Below are 17108 nucleotides of genomic sequence, written 5' to 3'. Positions count from 1 at the left end.
ATTGTTTAGGTTGGATAATCTGGGGGTGGGAGAATTTATTTCACGGCTCTCAACATCTGTCGTTGCGGTTGTCAACTCCCTTCCCCATGGTTGAAAGGTTGTCTACAATACCAAAAAGTTCCTCCCCCCCTGGTTCTGAAGTCGCCCTTGCAGACTCAGGGTTCAAGCCCACTTCGGTCGTAGCTACATTACAGTTCCTTCGCAATAAACCGTCCAACTTCTTAGTTACTTCCTTCAAAGATGCAGTTACAGATTCCAAAATGTTTGACACTGGTTTGGTCCTAGTGACTTTGTCTGTGTTAACTCCATTCAGAATACATGCTGCACATATGTAGTCAAGGTCATTTTCAACAAGAAAAGTACAAGTTTTGTCTGCCAGCTTTGCACATGAGTTATGCCACCATGTAGTACAACTATCACAATAAATCCATTGCCCTCCCTCGTCGTGTTCGCTCCCACAATAACAACTGTCACAGTTTTCGCTGGCGGTTACCGCCTGTGTTCTTTCCTTGTGTACGTCGCATATGGAATCCTGCTTACCTTGCCTTCTTCTGGTCACTTGGACCCTTTGCTTGCTTTGTTTCTCACCTGCCCTGGGTGGTTTGACTTTGTGCCCTTTCCTTGCGTCAGGATTTTGTTTATCCATGTGTGTTTCTGTAGCTCCATTTCCCCTTTGCTGCTCTGCGTGTTGTTGGTTTTCCTTCCCCGGCCCTGTATTGCACTGTGCCCGGCTTCCCTGCCTGGTCGTTATCGGCATCCTGTTTCCTACCTCCAGTCGGGTCGTCCTACTTATCTGGGGACTTGTCCTAATGGCTTTTCCTGCCAGGGGAAACTTTATCCAAGAAAGGGAACTAGTAAGTGGCGCGACCAAAACTCAAGGGAAAAGGCGCTCAGCGCCCCGCCGACATTTCCGCCCGGCTAGCCGCAGAAACAAGCTAAAAACTAAGCTAAAAACTCACTGAAAGTTACTCGGTAACCTCACACTATCAAAATCCTTTCTGCTAAGACATTTGAGCCCTAAAACATCCGAGGAAAATCCTGCTGGCGCTTCCTGCCAGAGGAAACTTGACGAAAAACAATATGGCGCCGCCCGAGTCACCTCGTGGTACGACAGAAAGGGTCACAGACCGCCTAATTTTTCGAAAAAACTTCCCGGAGTATCGTAAAAAGAGAACCTAGGACTTCTAATTACTGAAAGGCTACCTAAAACAGACTACAGTTAAAATATCAATCGTTTAAAATCGCATAAGTCAGGTTGGTTTGCGAGAGCAAGTCGAGACACGTCCTCTCTCTCTTCACGCTTGATAGGACACAAACTTACCTCAAGTAACACTAAAGTAACACATGTACGACTAGGAATCTTGAGGTCCATCATCAACAATGTCTTGTAAAAAAACAAGCTTTCTGGTCATGCATGTACATTGTACCTATTCATAAATCATCAGATGTTCTACTTGAGCTAGCTATTGTACTACTCACTGTCCAGCCCGTTTTCTGCTCCTAGAGTCTGGATTTCTTTCCTCTTATAAAACCTGTTCAGTGCCTTTAACACTTCACCTGAAAGGAAAGATAAAGAATACTGTAAATTATAACAGCATGATCGTAAAAAGACAGGATGATCATAAAAATGTTTTAAAAATTACTTCGCCCCCCTCCCCATCCTTCCTACTTACTTTTCTCTAGTGGCTCTCCCGTCAGCTCAAACCCTACATTGATGTCGTCTGCGTTATTAACAGTCTTGATGGGCACGGGGATGAACAGTGTTGTATCGTAGTCCGATGTGCTTGACTTTGACCGAGAGAAACCTTGCTGTGTCCATGTCAGTGATGATGCAACTGGAGGTCGAAGCCGAGTTCTCAAAGAGTACGCATTCCCTACGCGTACAACCGCCCTACCTAGCCGTACAAAACTCATGCTGTCCAAGGCATACACCTCGACAAGTCTTAAAGTAACGCTGTGTCCACGAACTGCGTGTTTAAGACCCGTTTCGCAAGTTAAAAAGGTGAAAAGTTGTCAACATGATATTTTTCTCGACCAGACGTCCACCATGCTGGAATGGTGCATAGTGGGAAATGGATTGTACCACTTGGAAGTAGGGGTGCTGAGAGGTTTAAGAAAGTCGTGTTTTGTTGGCATTTATATATATGTATATATGCATGTATGTAAGTATATATATGTGGTTATATAAATAACGTTATATGTAGAAAAGAAACGCGGTTTCTGTCGCAGTCAGTGCAGTGCCGTTCTCACCCACTCACTAGCGCCACCTAGCGAAATTATGCAGAACTGCGTATCAAACATGGCCGAGTCACCGATGGAGGTCCAAGTCAAAAACTCGGCAGTGTTCGGGCTCGTCCACGAAAGCTGGACAGCGTTCACTCCAGCTCCAGCTTACGAAAGTGAAAAAGAGGGATGTCGGACTCTCCTGGAACTATGTGCGGCTGCCATAGCCAAGTACCAGTCTCTAATGCAGATAGCGATGAACACCGTACCCGCTGTACTGTTACGCATGTTGTTGAAGTAAGTGGGGGAGGGGAGTTTCGTAATAGGGATATCTAATCTTTGAACACTTTTGGAGCGTAAGTCCATTCATTTTCTACCAAAAGTGCCTAAAGAATGTAGAAAAGAAAATATTCACCTGTCCAAAACGACCACTTTTGTCCAGTTCCTTGGGTGGTCGTCTTGAGCAGATTTGACTGCATTTTTTTAATGAATAAGTTGTGTTTTATTTGCAAAGTCATGCCCTAAAACTAATTGCATGTACAGTCTCAAAGACTTTTTATGAAGAGTAGAATATAGTTTTTATATGATGCACAGAAACAATGTTTGGTAATCTTTGTTAAGTTTTGTAAGTTGTTTCATGTTTTGCTTAAACTGTATGAAACCTGGAAAGTACAACATTTCTTCTCATATTCCCCAACCACGAAAGGAAATATTGTTACAGCTAAGTCTGTTGCAATTACAGAAAATCGCACACACTGTTTGCTTCTCAAAAGTATTTTTCGCAAACCACAGTGCTAGTTTCTGAACTAGTTGTCACGTCATTGATGTCTGTTATCAGTGACCTGTACCTAGCCCGTCGAGGCATGAATGTACAATAAAGGTCTTTCATTCATTCATTGACAGTTGCATGTGGGTGCTGTGAGCCCTGAACGCTAACATTAAGAAATATATCCTTCTTCAGAAAAGCCCTCCTTAGATCCCACCACCTGTGTATCCGAGACTTGATCTCCAACTGGCCGGAGAGATCGCTGGATTTCAGCGAGATCCTGGGATCTCAGCACAGACAGATCCCAGTTATCGATAATGTTAACGTTACATGTATGATGTACATTTTTTTGCTTCAGAGAAGCCCTTCTGAGATCCCACCACTGTGTATCCGAGACTTGATCTCCAACTGGCCGGAGAGATCGCTGGATTTCAGTGAGATCCTGGGATCTCAGCCCAGACAGATCACAGTTATTTATTATTGACGTTATGATGTTTGTTTTTCTTCAGAGAGGCCCTGCTGAGATCGCACCACCTGTGTATCCGAGACTTGATCTCCAACTGGCCAGAGAGATCGCTGGATTTCAGCAAGATCCTGGGATCTCAGCACAGGCATCGTGTACAGGACCTGCTGAACTGGGAGTCTGGGCGGGCCAAAATCATCGCTCACAGCTTACTCAACTGTCAAAGTGGGGTGCTGCAAGTGGTGGATTTGAGAGAAGCTCTGCCTAGTATGTTCACAATGCCTAATGTTACTTTGATTTTATCGAGAGTGCAAATAAAAAAAGATCTTTTGCCCTAAAAAAATTAATTTTTGCATGGCCATTTCCACAAAAAAATGTTGCCCGGGGAATACCACAAGGAGTTCAACACTCCGTTTTAAACCCAATAAACATGTTTATTGTATGCATGTGAGACTCATTGAAATTGAAATTGTGAATCTCACACATGTAGATCGAGAGGCGACGGTCAGCTTTGTGGAGGTGTCCTTACAGTCCCACAGACAGCAGCGTACAAAAGGTGAGGATATGGCATTACCGTATTACTGTAATCATATTATAATTTGTTATGCACCTTTTGTGTATACTTTATTTGAAGTTATTGCAGTTTGGCCGTAAACAGCAAGATACAATACAAAATAGAAAGCCTGATAAAAACGACAAAAAAAAGTCCAAAAACATCTGGAGCCTTACCTAGATGTTTGGAGAGTACATTTTATCAGTCCATGTACCATAGTTGTAGATTGTAGACATATGAATGTTAACTTTCTTGTAGTTCACAAATGTACCATTACCCATACTACATTTTATCAGTCCATGTACAATAGTTGTAGATTGTAGAAATACGAATGAAAAGTTTCTTGTACTTGACAAATGTACTATTTGTTTTAAGAATAAAGGGGAAAAATACAGGGGTGTTGCCCTAGCTAGAAGTCTTTATGACTCATAACACAACACTGTTGTCATGGTTTCAGATCTTCATGTATACCTGAACATGTGGATAGACTGCCATCTGAAGGAGGGAGGGAAGATAGTGAAGTCGCTGTCACCCCAGGGGAGGGGAATAAAGCTCCACCCCTGTAGGGTCGTCAGCGTGTTCCTGGGTAGTATCCTGGAGAGACTGGGGAGAAGACTGGAGCCACAGGTCAGTGTAACAGGGTTTGGTTTGGTTTGATTCGGATCTCCAGTAGTGACTGATACCTCACTACTCTTCCCAGAGTCAGGGTGAATGATGTAAAACTAAGGCCACAACCCACCGTACATGCTTTTCATCCGTATGTTTTTTCGGGAGACCACGTCCACCACATTTTTTTTTAAACGTGGGGAAGGACTGTCACTCGCACAGTTGCTTAGGCAATACGTATGTGGTCTGCATGCCGTGAGCGGCTGCGTGCATCGTTCATTGCGCAAGTGGCAAGTAAGTTGTGCGTGCTTACAATGTACAATCTCTATGCGATAGCCACCTTACCATATGCAGGGTACTTCCACGTGCCATGCTACAGGGCATACGGTTCACCTATGTCATGCTCTGGATATCCACAATGTGCTTCGAAGCACGACTTGCATTTTAGAAGCGCATCTTGGACACAACATTTAGTGCCTCTGTTTTTCCAGGTCCTGACTGGGCTGGAGTTGAAGTCAGACACGCTCGAATCAGCTGACACGTTTGCTGCCCTTCTCAAAGACGGAAAGTTCCCAAACCTCTCAGCGCTCAGCCTCCCCAACTTTGCTACAAGGCTGGGCCATGAAGACTTCCAGGTAAGGGAGATACTATCTCATCAAAAATGCAGTTTTTAGTAAAATTTGCCTCCCAAAATATGGAGACAGTTCATCTGAATGTGAAAACTTGGCCCAACTTTAAATAGTACCTCCTGTACATTATACCTCCTGAAGTTTGTACTATGATGACAAGATACTAAACTTAAAGTAATTGCTAGCACAAATACCCTAAAGTTGGTACTCTTACTAACATTCCTTGGCAGAATATTTGAGGTCAGAAGACTTCACCATGATAAAACCCCTAAAAAATCATCATGCGAGGATGGACAATTCCAATATCAGGTCCCTATTGTAAAAATGGACTTTTCCAAACACAACGCCTTTGACTTGAGGGCGTATGTACAGTGGTGGGGGTACAGTACAATGACTATTCCCAACTTGTTTATTTCTGTGCTTAGATATATCGTCTCCATGTTTTAGAATTCGTATTTGAGAAAGTTAAGAAATAACACCTTCGATCCCCCCATACTAGGTGCTGGGAGAAGTCCTGTCACACCTGCCAGCACTACGTAGGTTGAACCTGAATGGCCTGCGGATGACGGGGCAGCTGCGGCAGGTGCTGCAAGACATGCCTGGACACCTGGAGCACCTGAACGTCTCCAACTGCAGACTCAGTCCGCCGGACCTTGTGTTCCTATCCAACTCTCGCCACGCTAAATCCTTGCGAGAACTCAGCATTTCCGGTATGACTGACTTCGACGCCATGTGCCTTTTGCTAAGAAGTGTGGCCCTACAACTTGAGTGGCTGGACATGAGCAGTTGTCTGAGGTGCTTCTCAGAAGACTATTCCGCCAGAATGACCAGACTAGTACAGCAATGTTCGTTCTCAAAACTCCGCACCCTCGATTTCAGAATGAATTTCTTCGGGGGAGAACCCGCCTACTCTGTTTTTGAGGTTTTTGGAGCGTGTGATAAGATACGTACTCTAAGAACGCTGTATCTCGACTCTCTGTATCATGTGTATGCAGAATGGGAAGAGGAACAAGCTAATGAAATGATGTGTAGCAGAGACAGACCCATGAATGTGCAAGTTCGTTTGGATCCAGACAGGGATGAATTCTACTTCAAAGTTTGTTGGACGGATACAGACACGTAGGCTTGTTCTAGGTATTGTTGTTTGAAGTTGCACTCAGAATTCATTTATTGAAACTCCCATGTTGACAAGTCATGTACATATTGCATGACTATCACTTTTATGAAAAATTACCTTTTGCATAATGGTTGTGAGTTGTATAGACTAGAGGCGTATAACACTGACAATCTAAAATATATTTTTTATGTCAAATACAAGGCTCTTCAAACAATCAATAAATCACAAATTCAATGTTAAGTTACATAATTATACAGTGCTAACGCTAGAACACCTTTGTCCATGGGTGAACCTATATCCGTTGTATAGGCTTTTAAGCATATAAAATTGGGGAATTTTTTAAATGTTACAATTTGAAACCACGTCCGTTGACTTGATATCCCTAAACGCCACATTTGTAGAAACAACGGATATAAGTGACCCCACAGATAAAGGTGAACTAACTCCACACCATTTTTATTTCTGCAAGTTGATTCCATTCTTATTCAGCTGTTTGCAGGTTTTGTCAGTCACCCTTGCCAGCAGAACGAAAGCAGCACATTTGGAAATTCAGATAATGTGCCCACAGTCTGTCTCTGACAGCTTTTTCAGTGCCCATTCAATTTGACATTTCTGTTCCTAACATGCTAAATTTAGGTCTCTTTTGACTTGTGCAATGACTACTTATTTACAAACTATACGATACGTACTGCTCGATATGCTACACATTGACATCCAAATTCTACCTTCACTCATTTTACAGGTACATTCAAGTTGATCCACTGTTTGATGACTTGAATTATCAATTGATTTCATGACAAACATTTTACTGTTATACAGCATTCAAACTCAATGTCACTGATAGATGTATTACTTGACTTGTACATGGTGCATTTTACCTGTTTCTTGTACTTGCAAGCATGCACACGGTTGTCAATGATGAAAAGACATGAACTTTGAAATCCGTGTCTGTCCTACCTTGCGGATTGTCACTCTTCTTCTTTAAAAGAGGACCACTTGTTTAAGACTACCGAATTGTTTATTTCCCCCGATTGGTCCTCTTACACAAGTTTGGCCGTATTTTCCTTCTTTCGTCTAAGGCTTCCTTTTAAGGTACACTCTCACTACACTTGCGTCAAGCTTGAGTCACTGCGGGGTTCGAAAGAAACTCTGAGATTTCAGAGATAAAGAACGAATTTTCTTACTTTTTGTGTATTTTGTCGTCTTCTAAGTAATACTTTTACGTATCACGCAAAATCATTAAAAAAATGGAGAAAATAAAAAAACAGTGACGCAGTGAACGAACCCCGTAGTGACGCAAGCTTGACGCAAGTGCAACGAAAGTCATCCTCCTACGCAGGGACATCCAACAGCCAAACTGTCTGTCGGACAGGCAGTATGGCTGTTGGATGTCCCTGCGTAGGAATATGAGTGAGAGTGCACCAATTGACATACATCAATGTTGATTGTCAGCGCCCAATTGTAAGAAGTAGTTTTCATCCAAAGATAGGATGCCAAACTACATTGGAGAGGAATTCAAGTTATGAAATTCAGAGCCCTATCCCATATGTGCTTGTATCCCTGACGAATGTTTTTGTTCATGACACCGTATATGATCGGGTTCAGGGCGCCGTTTAACGATCCCAACAGCTGGCCCACCATGAAAGCTTCGGATGGAACTTTACTGGAGAAAATAATCATTACGGTAATAGGAATACAGCATAGAGTGTACACAGCAAATAGCATCATCATCATTTTGGTGATCTGCCTTTCAGCAGCGCTGTTACCGTTTTGTGCACAGCTGTTTGCAACAGCATGCTGCTGTCGTTCAGTTCTGCCTGTCTGATCTGACACTGAAGCGGCAGTTAGGGCTATACCTTGGGCTTTCTCTAGCTCTATACGGCCATTGCTTTTTAGTTCCTCATCATTTGACAATTGTTTGGCCTGTTGGTTTTGATGATCTATGCCTGGCGCTGCAGATACCAGTATCATGCTACTTTGGGGTTTACCTGACTTTATGCATGAGGTATTTTCTTCCCACACGACACAATCCAGATTTCTTAGAGCCAGATTTCTGAAAGGCTTTACCACTTTGCAGGTTTCCGTGCTGGTGGAAGGGCCGGCATCACTAGCACTACCCCCCTCCCCCCGTGTGTCCATCGCAGCTGCATGGGCCGAATGGCCATGTGTGTTAACCTGGACTCGTTTCTTACTCTTCCTCACATGGTTTTGTATGAGAATGTAACAGGCGAGGGCAGCAATGTGTGGTAGGATTAAGCTTAAAACGACTGGGGGAATCTTTGCCGAGAGGTTGTCAGAATTTCCCAACGCGTACCGTTTCATCTTCGGGTCTAACTTGACTTCTTCAATAACGTAAAGAGGCAAGAATGAAACGATGGGGACCAACCATGTCAGGATGAGCATGATTATAAGAACACGCTTGGACTTCAGACGTGTGCTATTGGTACATATCTTGAAGTAACGCTGAAGAGCGATACACAACATGTGGCATACCGATACCCCCCATAGCACTGGAGAGACATAGGCGACAAACCAGCGCAGCGCCCCTGGCGGTTTCCATTGGGGCTGCAGGATCTGCGGGATCCAAAAGGAGGAGGAGAAGGTGGCGAAGAGGATGTCTGCACAGCTAAGGCTGACCAGAGGCACGTTGACCAGTTTCCGCAAGGCTGGACGTGTCCAGATGGTCAGTATGGTCAGGAGGCCGCCGACAACAGTGACCACTGCGATGACTATAGGACAAAATGTATAGTTTGTAACGTCAGTGCAAACAAACTGCTTAGCATAATAATTAAGAATGGATGAATTAAGACCTTTATTGCACATTTTTGTCACACCTGGCTTTAAGTTAAGTCACACAAAAACATGTTGAACAGAATTATAAATCATTGAATGAATTCAACGTCTCCCACTTTCCAGTTATGGTAGAGATGGGAAAACAGATATGTTTTACATTGGAAGGCTTGTATAGTGGCTTTAAAACAAGAAACAAAAAGATTTGAATAAGTGAATCTCTATCCTACCAGCTTGGCCCAGAGTACCCGTCCGAATATTCACCTATATTCAAATGTATTTTCTAATATTCTATGATTTCGTTATGTGGTGTTATAACATTACTTTTGTTATATGCTTTGCTTGTCTGTATTTGTTTCAATGTTCTTTTGTACTCTTAGTTTGTTAAGCATGTTGAGCTTGAGTGTGTCGCAATCATGTTATGTATTTATCTGTTGCAATTAAAAAATATGTTTTTTCCACAGTACTCAGATGTATGAAATAGGGAAATAGGTTTTGTACAAGGCTATACAGTTCTAGTTCATTACTCACTTTGTTATACAATCTGCAAAGCAAACACAATATCCTAACAGTACTCTATTAAAAACATCAGTCTGAATGGTTGTATCTGCACCAATATGCATCGCTAAAAGCAACTACATAACTACTAAATAAGTCAAGTTATTGTATCTATGACTGTTTGAATATATATACTGAATATTGTGTTTCTAAAATATAGGTTGTTGGGACCTGTTAAGACTACAAAGGGTTGCTTTCAGTTGAGTAAATACTCTTCGAACTCTTTTCCATTTTCCCCGCTTGATTACACAGCAACAAACCTTTTCATGCACATGTATATTCTATGAGACTCATAGTACACAACAATACACCTTTTTACTTTATACTCTGCTTAGGATTTCTCTACATTTCCATAGAGAAAGAAACAAACATGTAGAGAGGAAACAAAATATAAACACCACAGTGTTGAGGAAACCAGAAGGTAGAAACATAGTTAAGCTTACTTCCGTTGAAGACAACGACAATGTACTCCCATGTAGTTGCCATGTCGAAGATTGTCTCTCAACGACCTTCCACCATTCTCCGATTCTGATGCCAGGGTTGCTGCAGTAGAGCATGAAGATCAAGAATGACAACAGTGACTTTGGCTCATAAAAGACCTTTCATTTCATTTTTATTTATTTAGCCAGGTATACACTATCAAGACAAAAGCCCTGTGTTTCAGGAGACCCTGTATACATCAAACCACAAAACCGATTCATAATAATTAAGTACAAATAATTACAAATTAGAACAACATGATTCCATAATTTCCTATCTATGGGTAAGATTCGCTAGTACATGTAGTAAAATCAGTCCGTGTTCGATTGTGCCTGCAGTCCACTTTGCGCATAAGTTACATGTCATCATATTGTAGCTATTTCTTTTGTTCAAGCTACATGATATGTATTCACATGTATACCCGGGCTGGCAGCACAAGCGACCCAGGGCAAGAAAGAAACGGCCAGCAAATGTGTATTATGAGCCCCCCCCCCCCCCCCCCAAAAAAAAGAAAACAAAAAAAGGGCCAGAGAGCCTGCTGTAGAGGCTTCCTCATTTCCCACAGGTAAAAATTAGTACCTGGCTTTGGTTTGGGCCGTCCCTCGGATAGGACGTTAATAAAATGGAGGTCCTATGTTTCAGAAGAAGAACAACCACACCACACCAGCGCGTTAAAGAAACCACCACATAATATAGAACAGAGTAGGGGTCCTTTCCGCTGTGAGTGGTTCAATTAAATCTGTCGGATATATAGCTTGTATGTCTGTTTTACCGGGTATGCAATAGAAACAAACAAACTTACCCAATTGTTGCAATGCTGGAAATTGTTGTTTTCATCAGAACATAAATTTGCAGGGACGCTGGAGAGGGTAGTATGCAGAAGTACCCACGCACAGAGCGCCATCAAACAGGTGTATAATCCTGCGGGATCAAACATCTAAACAGTTCGGAATGATTGTGCATGGTTGACACGGCTGCGCTCCGGCACGCTATAGATGGTAATGATCTCCCGGGTCTTCAAAGTCAGAATGCATCATCAATAACACGAACTGCGGGGTTTTCACCGGTGAGTGGTTGGCTCGGCCACATTAAAATTCCCCACTAGACGAATGTTCTAAATAATATCCTTGGCAAACAAGAGAGGCAGAATGCATTAGTCACCATGAAGCATGTTTGTTTGTTTTATTGAGATCTCCATTAGTGTACAGCTAACACTATTCTTAATGAAGTCGAACAATAATTACATACAAATGATGAAATTTAGAACTTACACAACAACGCAGAACATTAGATATAATGTAGTAGCTATAGACTTACTTCTTACATCTTGTAGTAAACATTAAGGAAAATACGTAAAATTACACACAATCAATACTAAGTGCAAATGGAGATCAGATCATATTTGTCAAAGTAACTGAAACACTTTCACAAAAGTGATCTGGATTTTGTTATCTTCATTATTCTGAATTGGATTCGGTACCTTTTATAGCATCATTTGAGGATTATATGTTAGCATCATTTGAGGATTATATGTTAACTTAAAACGTGCATTTGATGCAGATGTGACACACTTTATTCTTGACGACAGAAACTACGTATAACAGCGATTACTCGTGCAACTGGACACAATTTTGGAAACGGTCGGACGTTTCAGGTAGTATGCACTAAATATCTTCAGTGTCACTAAGGAGTTCTTGTAGAAGAGCAGGTTTTATATCCTAAATATGAATTAATATGTAACTGTTGTGAAGGCAAATATTAGATACTGTAAATGCATTTTTTAAGCTCGCGGGGATTTAATTTCGCGGTAGCGGAAAAAAGGATTTTTCGCGGTGGTTTTAAATTCGCGGTAACACCATAGACTGCAGTCTAATACCATTATTGAAAAATGTTCACGGTGGTTTTAAGTTCGCGGTGAAGTGGTCACCGCGAAAACCGCGAACATTAATCCACCGCGAACATTTCTGCATTTACAGTAGTCTGATGGGAAACAATAAAGTAACACAAAGTCAAGACAAGGTTAATACAAATGAGTCAATTAGCTCCTGTTGTTTTAGTATTGTAATGTTCTTTGTACCTTTCTTTTAGTGGCCAGCTGGTCTCGCCTATGTATATGTTGTTGCAGTTGGGTTCTTCACATTTGAGTCTGAAGATTACATTGGCCTTGATACCTTGCCGAGGTCGAGTAAGGTGCACCTGTTTGTGCAAGAGATTTGAGTAAGCTTTTAAGTTAGTTACAATCCTGTTGAAGTTTTGAAAGATCCGTCGGAGTTTTCCCGAAACTCCTTGGACATAAGAATTGGTAATGCTGACCTTGTTTCTGTCGGTCAATGGTTTAAACTTGAGAGTGTTCCTCAAACCACTCGAAGCACTCTAAGGCCAAGCAAAAATATGTTTCTGTTTCCGGTGATGGTCCTGAAAAATTACTGTCGGTGGATATTATAGGGATTTTTTTAAATCCAATTATTTTTTAAATCTTATTTTAAACGATGTTATCCAACAAATAAGAATTGAAATGTATCAGGCACTCGTATTGTCAACGTCATATTTTAGTTTAACGATATATATTGTACAAAAGCACAAGTATATTACGAAACTGAACAGAGAAGTACAATGATTATTATACATTATAGCCTGGATACCAGACCCCATCCCGATCTCAATAACATCTATCATGTAGGGTCTAACCTAGGGGAGTTCCCGTAGAATCTCCTTGGGAATCTGTTGGTCCTAGAGCCGAGGAGTTGGGATGTATAAGCACTGGAAACAGTCTACACACATCCAGGCTATACACAGTGTTACATCGACAAAGCCCCGAACTGTTAACAGAGTGTGAAATACAGGTAGACTGATTTAAACGTCAGTTCAAAAGGCAAGTATGGTCGGCAGAATTTTGGTAGGGTCGGTCGACGTCGGTTAACTGGAAACACAACCGTTTTTTGTTTTCTATTTTGCTCTTGGACAGACGAGGACAATGTGGCACTGCACTCAAGTTTTGTAACTTACATTAACAGCGCCACATACACGGTACAGACAGAAAGTAAAGATAGTCTTTTACCTCCCCGACCGAAGTCATTTACCCATTTCTACATAAGTACACTTGGGTGTAGTGAGGAAGGTCGTGTAAAATGCCTTTCCCAAGGGCACAACGTCGGGGGGCACGGCGGGATCGAACTCAGAACAGTATTTTCCCTAGGCCTAAGAAAACACTCACTCAGGTGCAAACCATTGACCGACAGAAACAAGGTCAACATCACCACCGGAAAGAGCCATTATAAGCTCCCTGAGTGTATTATCCAGCCACCTGTGAGAGACTTGAGGCTGTGTTGAATCAATCGTATGATTGACATCATCTGAGAACCCAAAAATTATGGGTGCGTCTGAAAAAAAAAACATTTTGCGAAAAAACAATGCTTTTATTGTGCAATTTATGTGATCAGAATGGGTGAACAAATGACATAATACATAGAGCATGGTATACCACCCAATGTATTCGATATTCTTCATTTTTGTTCTGTAACATCTTTGACGTTGAAATTGGCATTCTACGATATTATCATTTGTTTGACGCTATTTGTATGCAATATATGGCGTAAATTTACTCCTTTTGTAACTGCTTTGCATTCTCCAAGCAGAGGTTGGGTCACGGAGATAATCACGAGTGGTAGGGATTTTTCCTGGCTCACCCCCCCCCCCCAAGAGAGCCAGTAAAAACCCCAACCACAACTATCTCCTTGACCCAACCTCTGCTTGGAGAATAGCTACTTTGTGTTATTTGCAGTATGGTCGAAAACTTTTTTAAACGTTCAAAACTTGATGAGCGCGCGGATGCAAAACGGAACATCGAATGAACATGACATAAACAGCAGACTTTGTCCGACCGTCATACCTATTATGACGCACAGTGGAACAGTGAATTAGAAAGAAAGCAATATATAATTTTCAGCCATCTCTGCAACCTTCATCAGTATGACTGACCCATGCTTCAACAGAAGAGCGGCACGGTTCGTGACGAGTAACCACCGCAGGTCTGATGTCAGTGTTACTGCCCTCCTACAGGACCTGAAGTGGCCGTCACTCATTCGCGACGTCAGGACGCACGACTAGTAATGATGTAACATACATTCACATAATTCCACCAGGTGCCATTATACCTCCACCTAAAAAAACGTTGTTATAGAGGCCTTCTCAGGATTGTCGTCAACACGTAAACATCTGAATTGTATTACATTTAGGATATCTAACATTCGTTGTTCAAGACAATCTTGGGAAGACCTCTATACTAACGTTTTTTTTGAGGTGGCGGTATTATGGCACCTGGTGGAATTATGATAGTCGATGTTACAAAGTATGCCCACTACGCCAGGACAATTCCTGAATGGAACTGCCTCTCCGCCCACATTGTCGACATCCCCTCACTGGATACATTCAAGAGCAGGTTGCTGTCATCACACACGTAGTCCAGACGCTGTGCCTCCTCCGTCTGCGTGATATTCCTACCAGGAAGTTTGCAGACTATGACCTAGAACTAGAGCTTCCATACGCGTGATCTAGTTTCAGATTTGAGTTAATCATGTGTTTTCGATGAGAACTGTAAATGTATGTATGTGTTGGCACCCAATATCAGCTACGCTGCCTGTGTTGTTTGCCGTGTATTGCGTTTTCTGCAATCTCAATAAATAAATAAATCTCTGCAGCCTTCATCAGTATGACTGGCTCGTGATTTCATACACGTGATCTACTTGATACATGATACCTTTTGTAGGGAGTCGTTGTTCACGTGTTGTGCACGTGTTGTGCACGTGTTCGGGACGTGATAGCCTCGCCCTGTTTGATGGACATGTAATAAGTCTCCTGTAGGACAACGTGATGATGTAAACATGCAATCATGTATCTCGCCTTTTAAAACTGATTATATAAGATGATATTTACCCTCAACTCTGCAAGTATCTTGAAGCAAGATTAGTTTTTCATGTGATAAGTTAGTACATGAAAAGTAAACAAAAGTCATTTTTATGATATAGGTTACGACCTAGGTTACTTTCTACAATTTCTTTCCAGACTGTTCTTCAAAACACATGTTATTTGTTGTATAGAGTTTCATGGTCAAGACATGTGCATAGACAATTTACGAGAAGCTGTTTCGTAACAAGAAGAACACTGTCCTTGGTAAAAACATTACATGGTCTTAACTGACCAATGACCGCGGGCTACAGCTAGAGTTGTAAATGCATCATGATATGTTGATCAACTTCTTTCCAGACTGTCCTTCAAAAACATGTTATTTGTTGTATACAATGTGGAACTGAAAACACCACATAGTAAAACAAGTCAACACAAGATGTCGTTTATACCACGGACACTAGCCCAAAAGCTTTATCTAAATGTTGATGTAAATATGTTTTAAGATTTTATATTGATATCTCGCTTCTTTCTCAAATTGTCAATGTATAACGCTGGTGACTGAAGTGCTATCTTATGTTATGATATGTTGTGTAAAATCAATGCAATTCAGCCCCTACGGGGGCTGCAAAGTTGATTGTAATAAAGTTTCAACTATACAGTTTCATGGTCAAGACATGTGCATAGACAATTTACGAGAAGCTGTTTCGTAACAAGAAGAACATTGTCCTTGGTAAAAACATCACATGGTCATAACTGACCAATGACCGCGGGCTATAGCTAGATTTGTAAATGCATCATGATATGTTGATCAACTTCTTTCCAGCCTGTCCTTCAAAAACATGTTATTTGTTGTATAGAGTTTCATGGTCAAGACATGTGCATAGACATTTTAGGAGAAGCTGTTTCGTAAGAAGAAGAACATTGTCCTTGGTGAAAACATTACATGGTCTTAACTGACCAATGGCCGCAGGCTACAGCTAGAGTTGTAAATGCATCATGATATGTTGATAAACTTCTTTCCAGACTGTCCTTCAAAATACAACGTTATTTGTTCTATACAGTTTCATTGTCAAGGCATGTACACAGACAATTTAGGAGAAGCTGTTTCGTAACAAGAAGAACATTGTCCTTGGTAAAAACATTACATGGTCTTAACTGACCAATGGCCGCCGGCTACAGCTAGATTAATTTTGTAAAATGCATTATGATATGTTAATAGGAACAGCTTTTTTCTGCCAGACAAACATTGACGGTACCGCACACCGGCATTGAAGCTGAGGAAGACAGTCGGGTCCTACACCAGCGCAACCCTGCACAATCAGGTAATTTGCAGATAAGTTTGGTCATTTTTGTGTCATTCTAAGCATGTTGAAAACCCAAGGTCAAATATCTTCACAGTAAAGTGGTAGACTAACTTGAATAAATATCACATTGGAAAATTGAAACACATTTCATTCCCCGATGCGATGCCGAAAGACCATTTGAAAGAGTGACTGAAATCACGCCAAGCTTTTTTTTTTGTTAAACAAACCACAAAAGCTATGACAGGCTTCCTCTTGAGATCATTGAATCAACCTACTAGTATCACAGAAAATATGGGACGTCGACGTTTCATTTTCCCCTGTATTCAAAGAATTCAAACCCCGTAATATTTAGTAGCGTAGGTAAATAGCCCTATTCTGTACACTGTATGTAACGTTACATTCATTGACTTAATCCAAGTATGTTAGAATTTATATTATTTAGTACTTGACTTGTAGTTAGCCACCATTCAATTTCGTCATGTTATTACGTTAGTATTTCATTTTGTTCACTTGCAATTAATTAACCTCATGGAAATAAATTTGCTATAAAGGATATAAATTTATATCGTATCATGCAGGAAACAATGGGTCGCTTTTTTGTGCCAGTAGATTTCGAATCAATTTAGAAGAAAAGGCCATTCTGTTAGCCTCCTTTCACCGGCCTCTCTGGGAACTTTGGGAAGTTTTTGGGGCCAATCCCGAATTTTTAACCTG

At 41.4% G+C, this 17108-nt stretch overlaps 2 protein-coding genes across 2 annotated transcripts; one reads left to right on the top strand and one right to left on the bottom strand.

The window, feature by feature from the left end:
* Positions 1–1490: 1490 nt before the first annotated feature.
* LOC118414416 (ATP-dependent RNA helicase SUPV3L1, mitochondrial-like) lies at positions 1491–2094 on the bottom strand (the record flags this gene model as incomplete). The annotated part of the gene is given in 2 exon segments (XM_035818449.1): positions 1491–1557; positions 1674–2094. Coding segments are annotated over 2 exon segments (308 nt in total), but the record flags the coding sequence as incomplete, so codon positions are not given.
* A 1292-nt stretch (positions 2095–3386) lies between these two features.
* LOC118414414 (leucine-rich repeat-containing protein 14B-like) lies at positions 3387–6444 on the top strand. Its single transcript, XM_035818447.1, has 5 exons — positions 3387–3719; positions 3943–4008; positions 4463–4632; positions 5103–5246; positions 5740–6444. The coding sequence occupies exons 3-5, from the start codon at positions 4483–4485 to the stop codon at positions 6361–6363; spliced, it is 918 nt and encodes a 305-aa protein (XP_035674340.1). The 5' UTR covers positions 3387–3719; positions 3943–4008; positions 4463–4482; the 3' UTR covers positions 6364–6444.
* Positions 6445–17108: the final 10664 nt, after the last annotated feature.

The sequence above is a fragment of the Branchiostoma floridae genome, chromosome 4 (genome assembly GCF_000003815.2).
Source record: "Branchiostoma floridae strain S238N-H82 chromosome 4, Bfl_VNyyK, whole genome shotgun sequence".
Classification (NCBI taxonomy): Eukaryota; Metazoa; Chordata; class Leptocardii; order Amphioxiformes; family Branchiostomatidae; genus Branchiostoma; species Branchiostoma floridae.
This window is presented reverse-complemented; position numbering and strand designations above follow the sequence as displayed.

What these genes read in the sequence shown, in the direction of transcription:
- LOC118414414 (XM_035818447.1), top strand. Translation starts at nt 4,483, where the DNA reads ATGTGGATAGACTGCCATCTGAAGGAGGGAGGGAAGATAGTGAAGTCG. An exon ending in GGAGAAGACTGGAGCCACAG is followed by an intron (nt 4,633 to 5,102) that starts GTCAGTGTAACA and finishes CTGTTTTTCCAG; the next exon opens with GTCCTGACTGGGCTGGAGTT. An exon ending in TGGGCCATGAAGACTTCCAG is followed by an intron (nt 5,247 to 5,739) that starts GTAAGGGAGATA and finishes CCCCCATACTAG; the next exon opens with GTGCTGGGAGAAGTCCTGTC.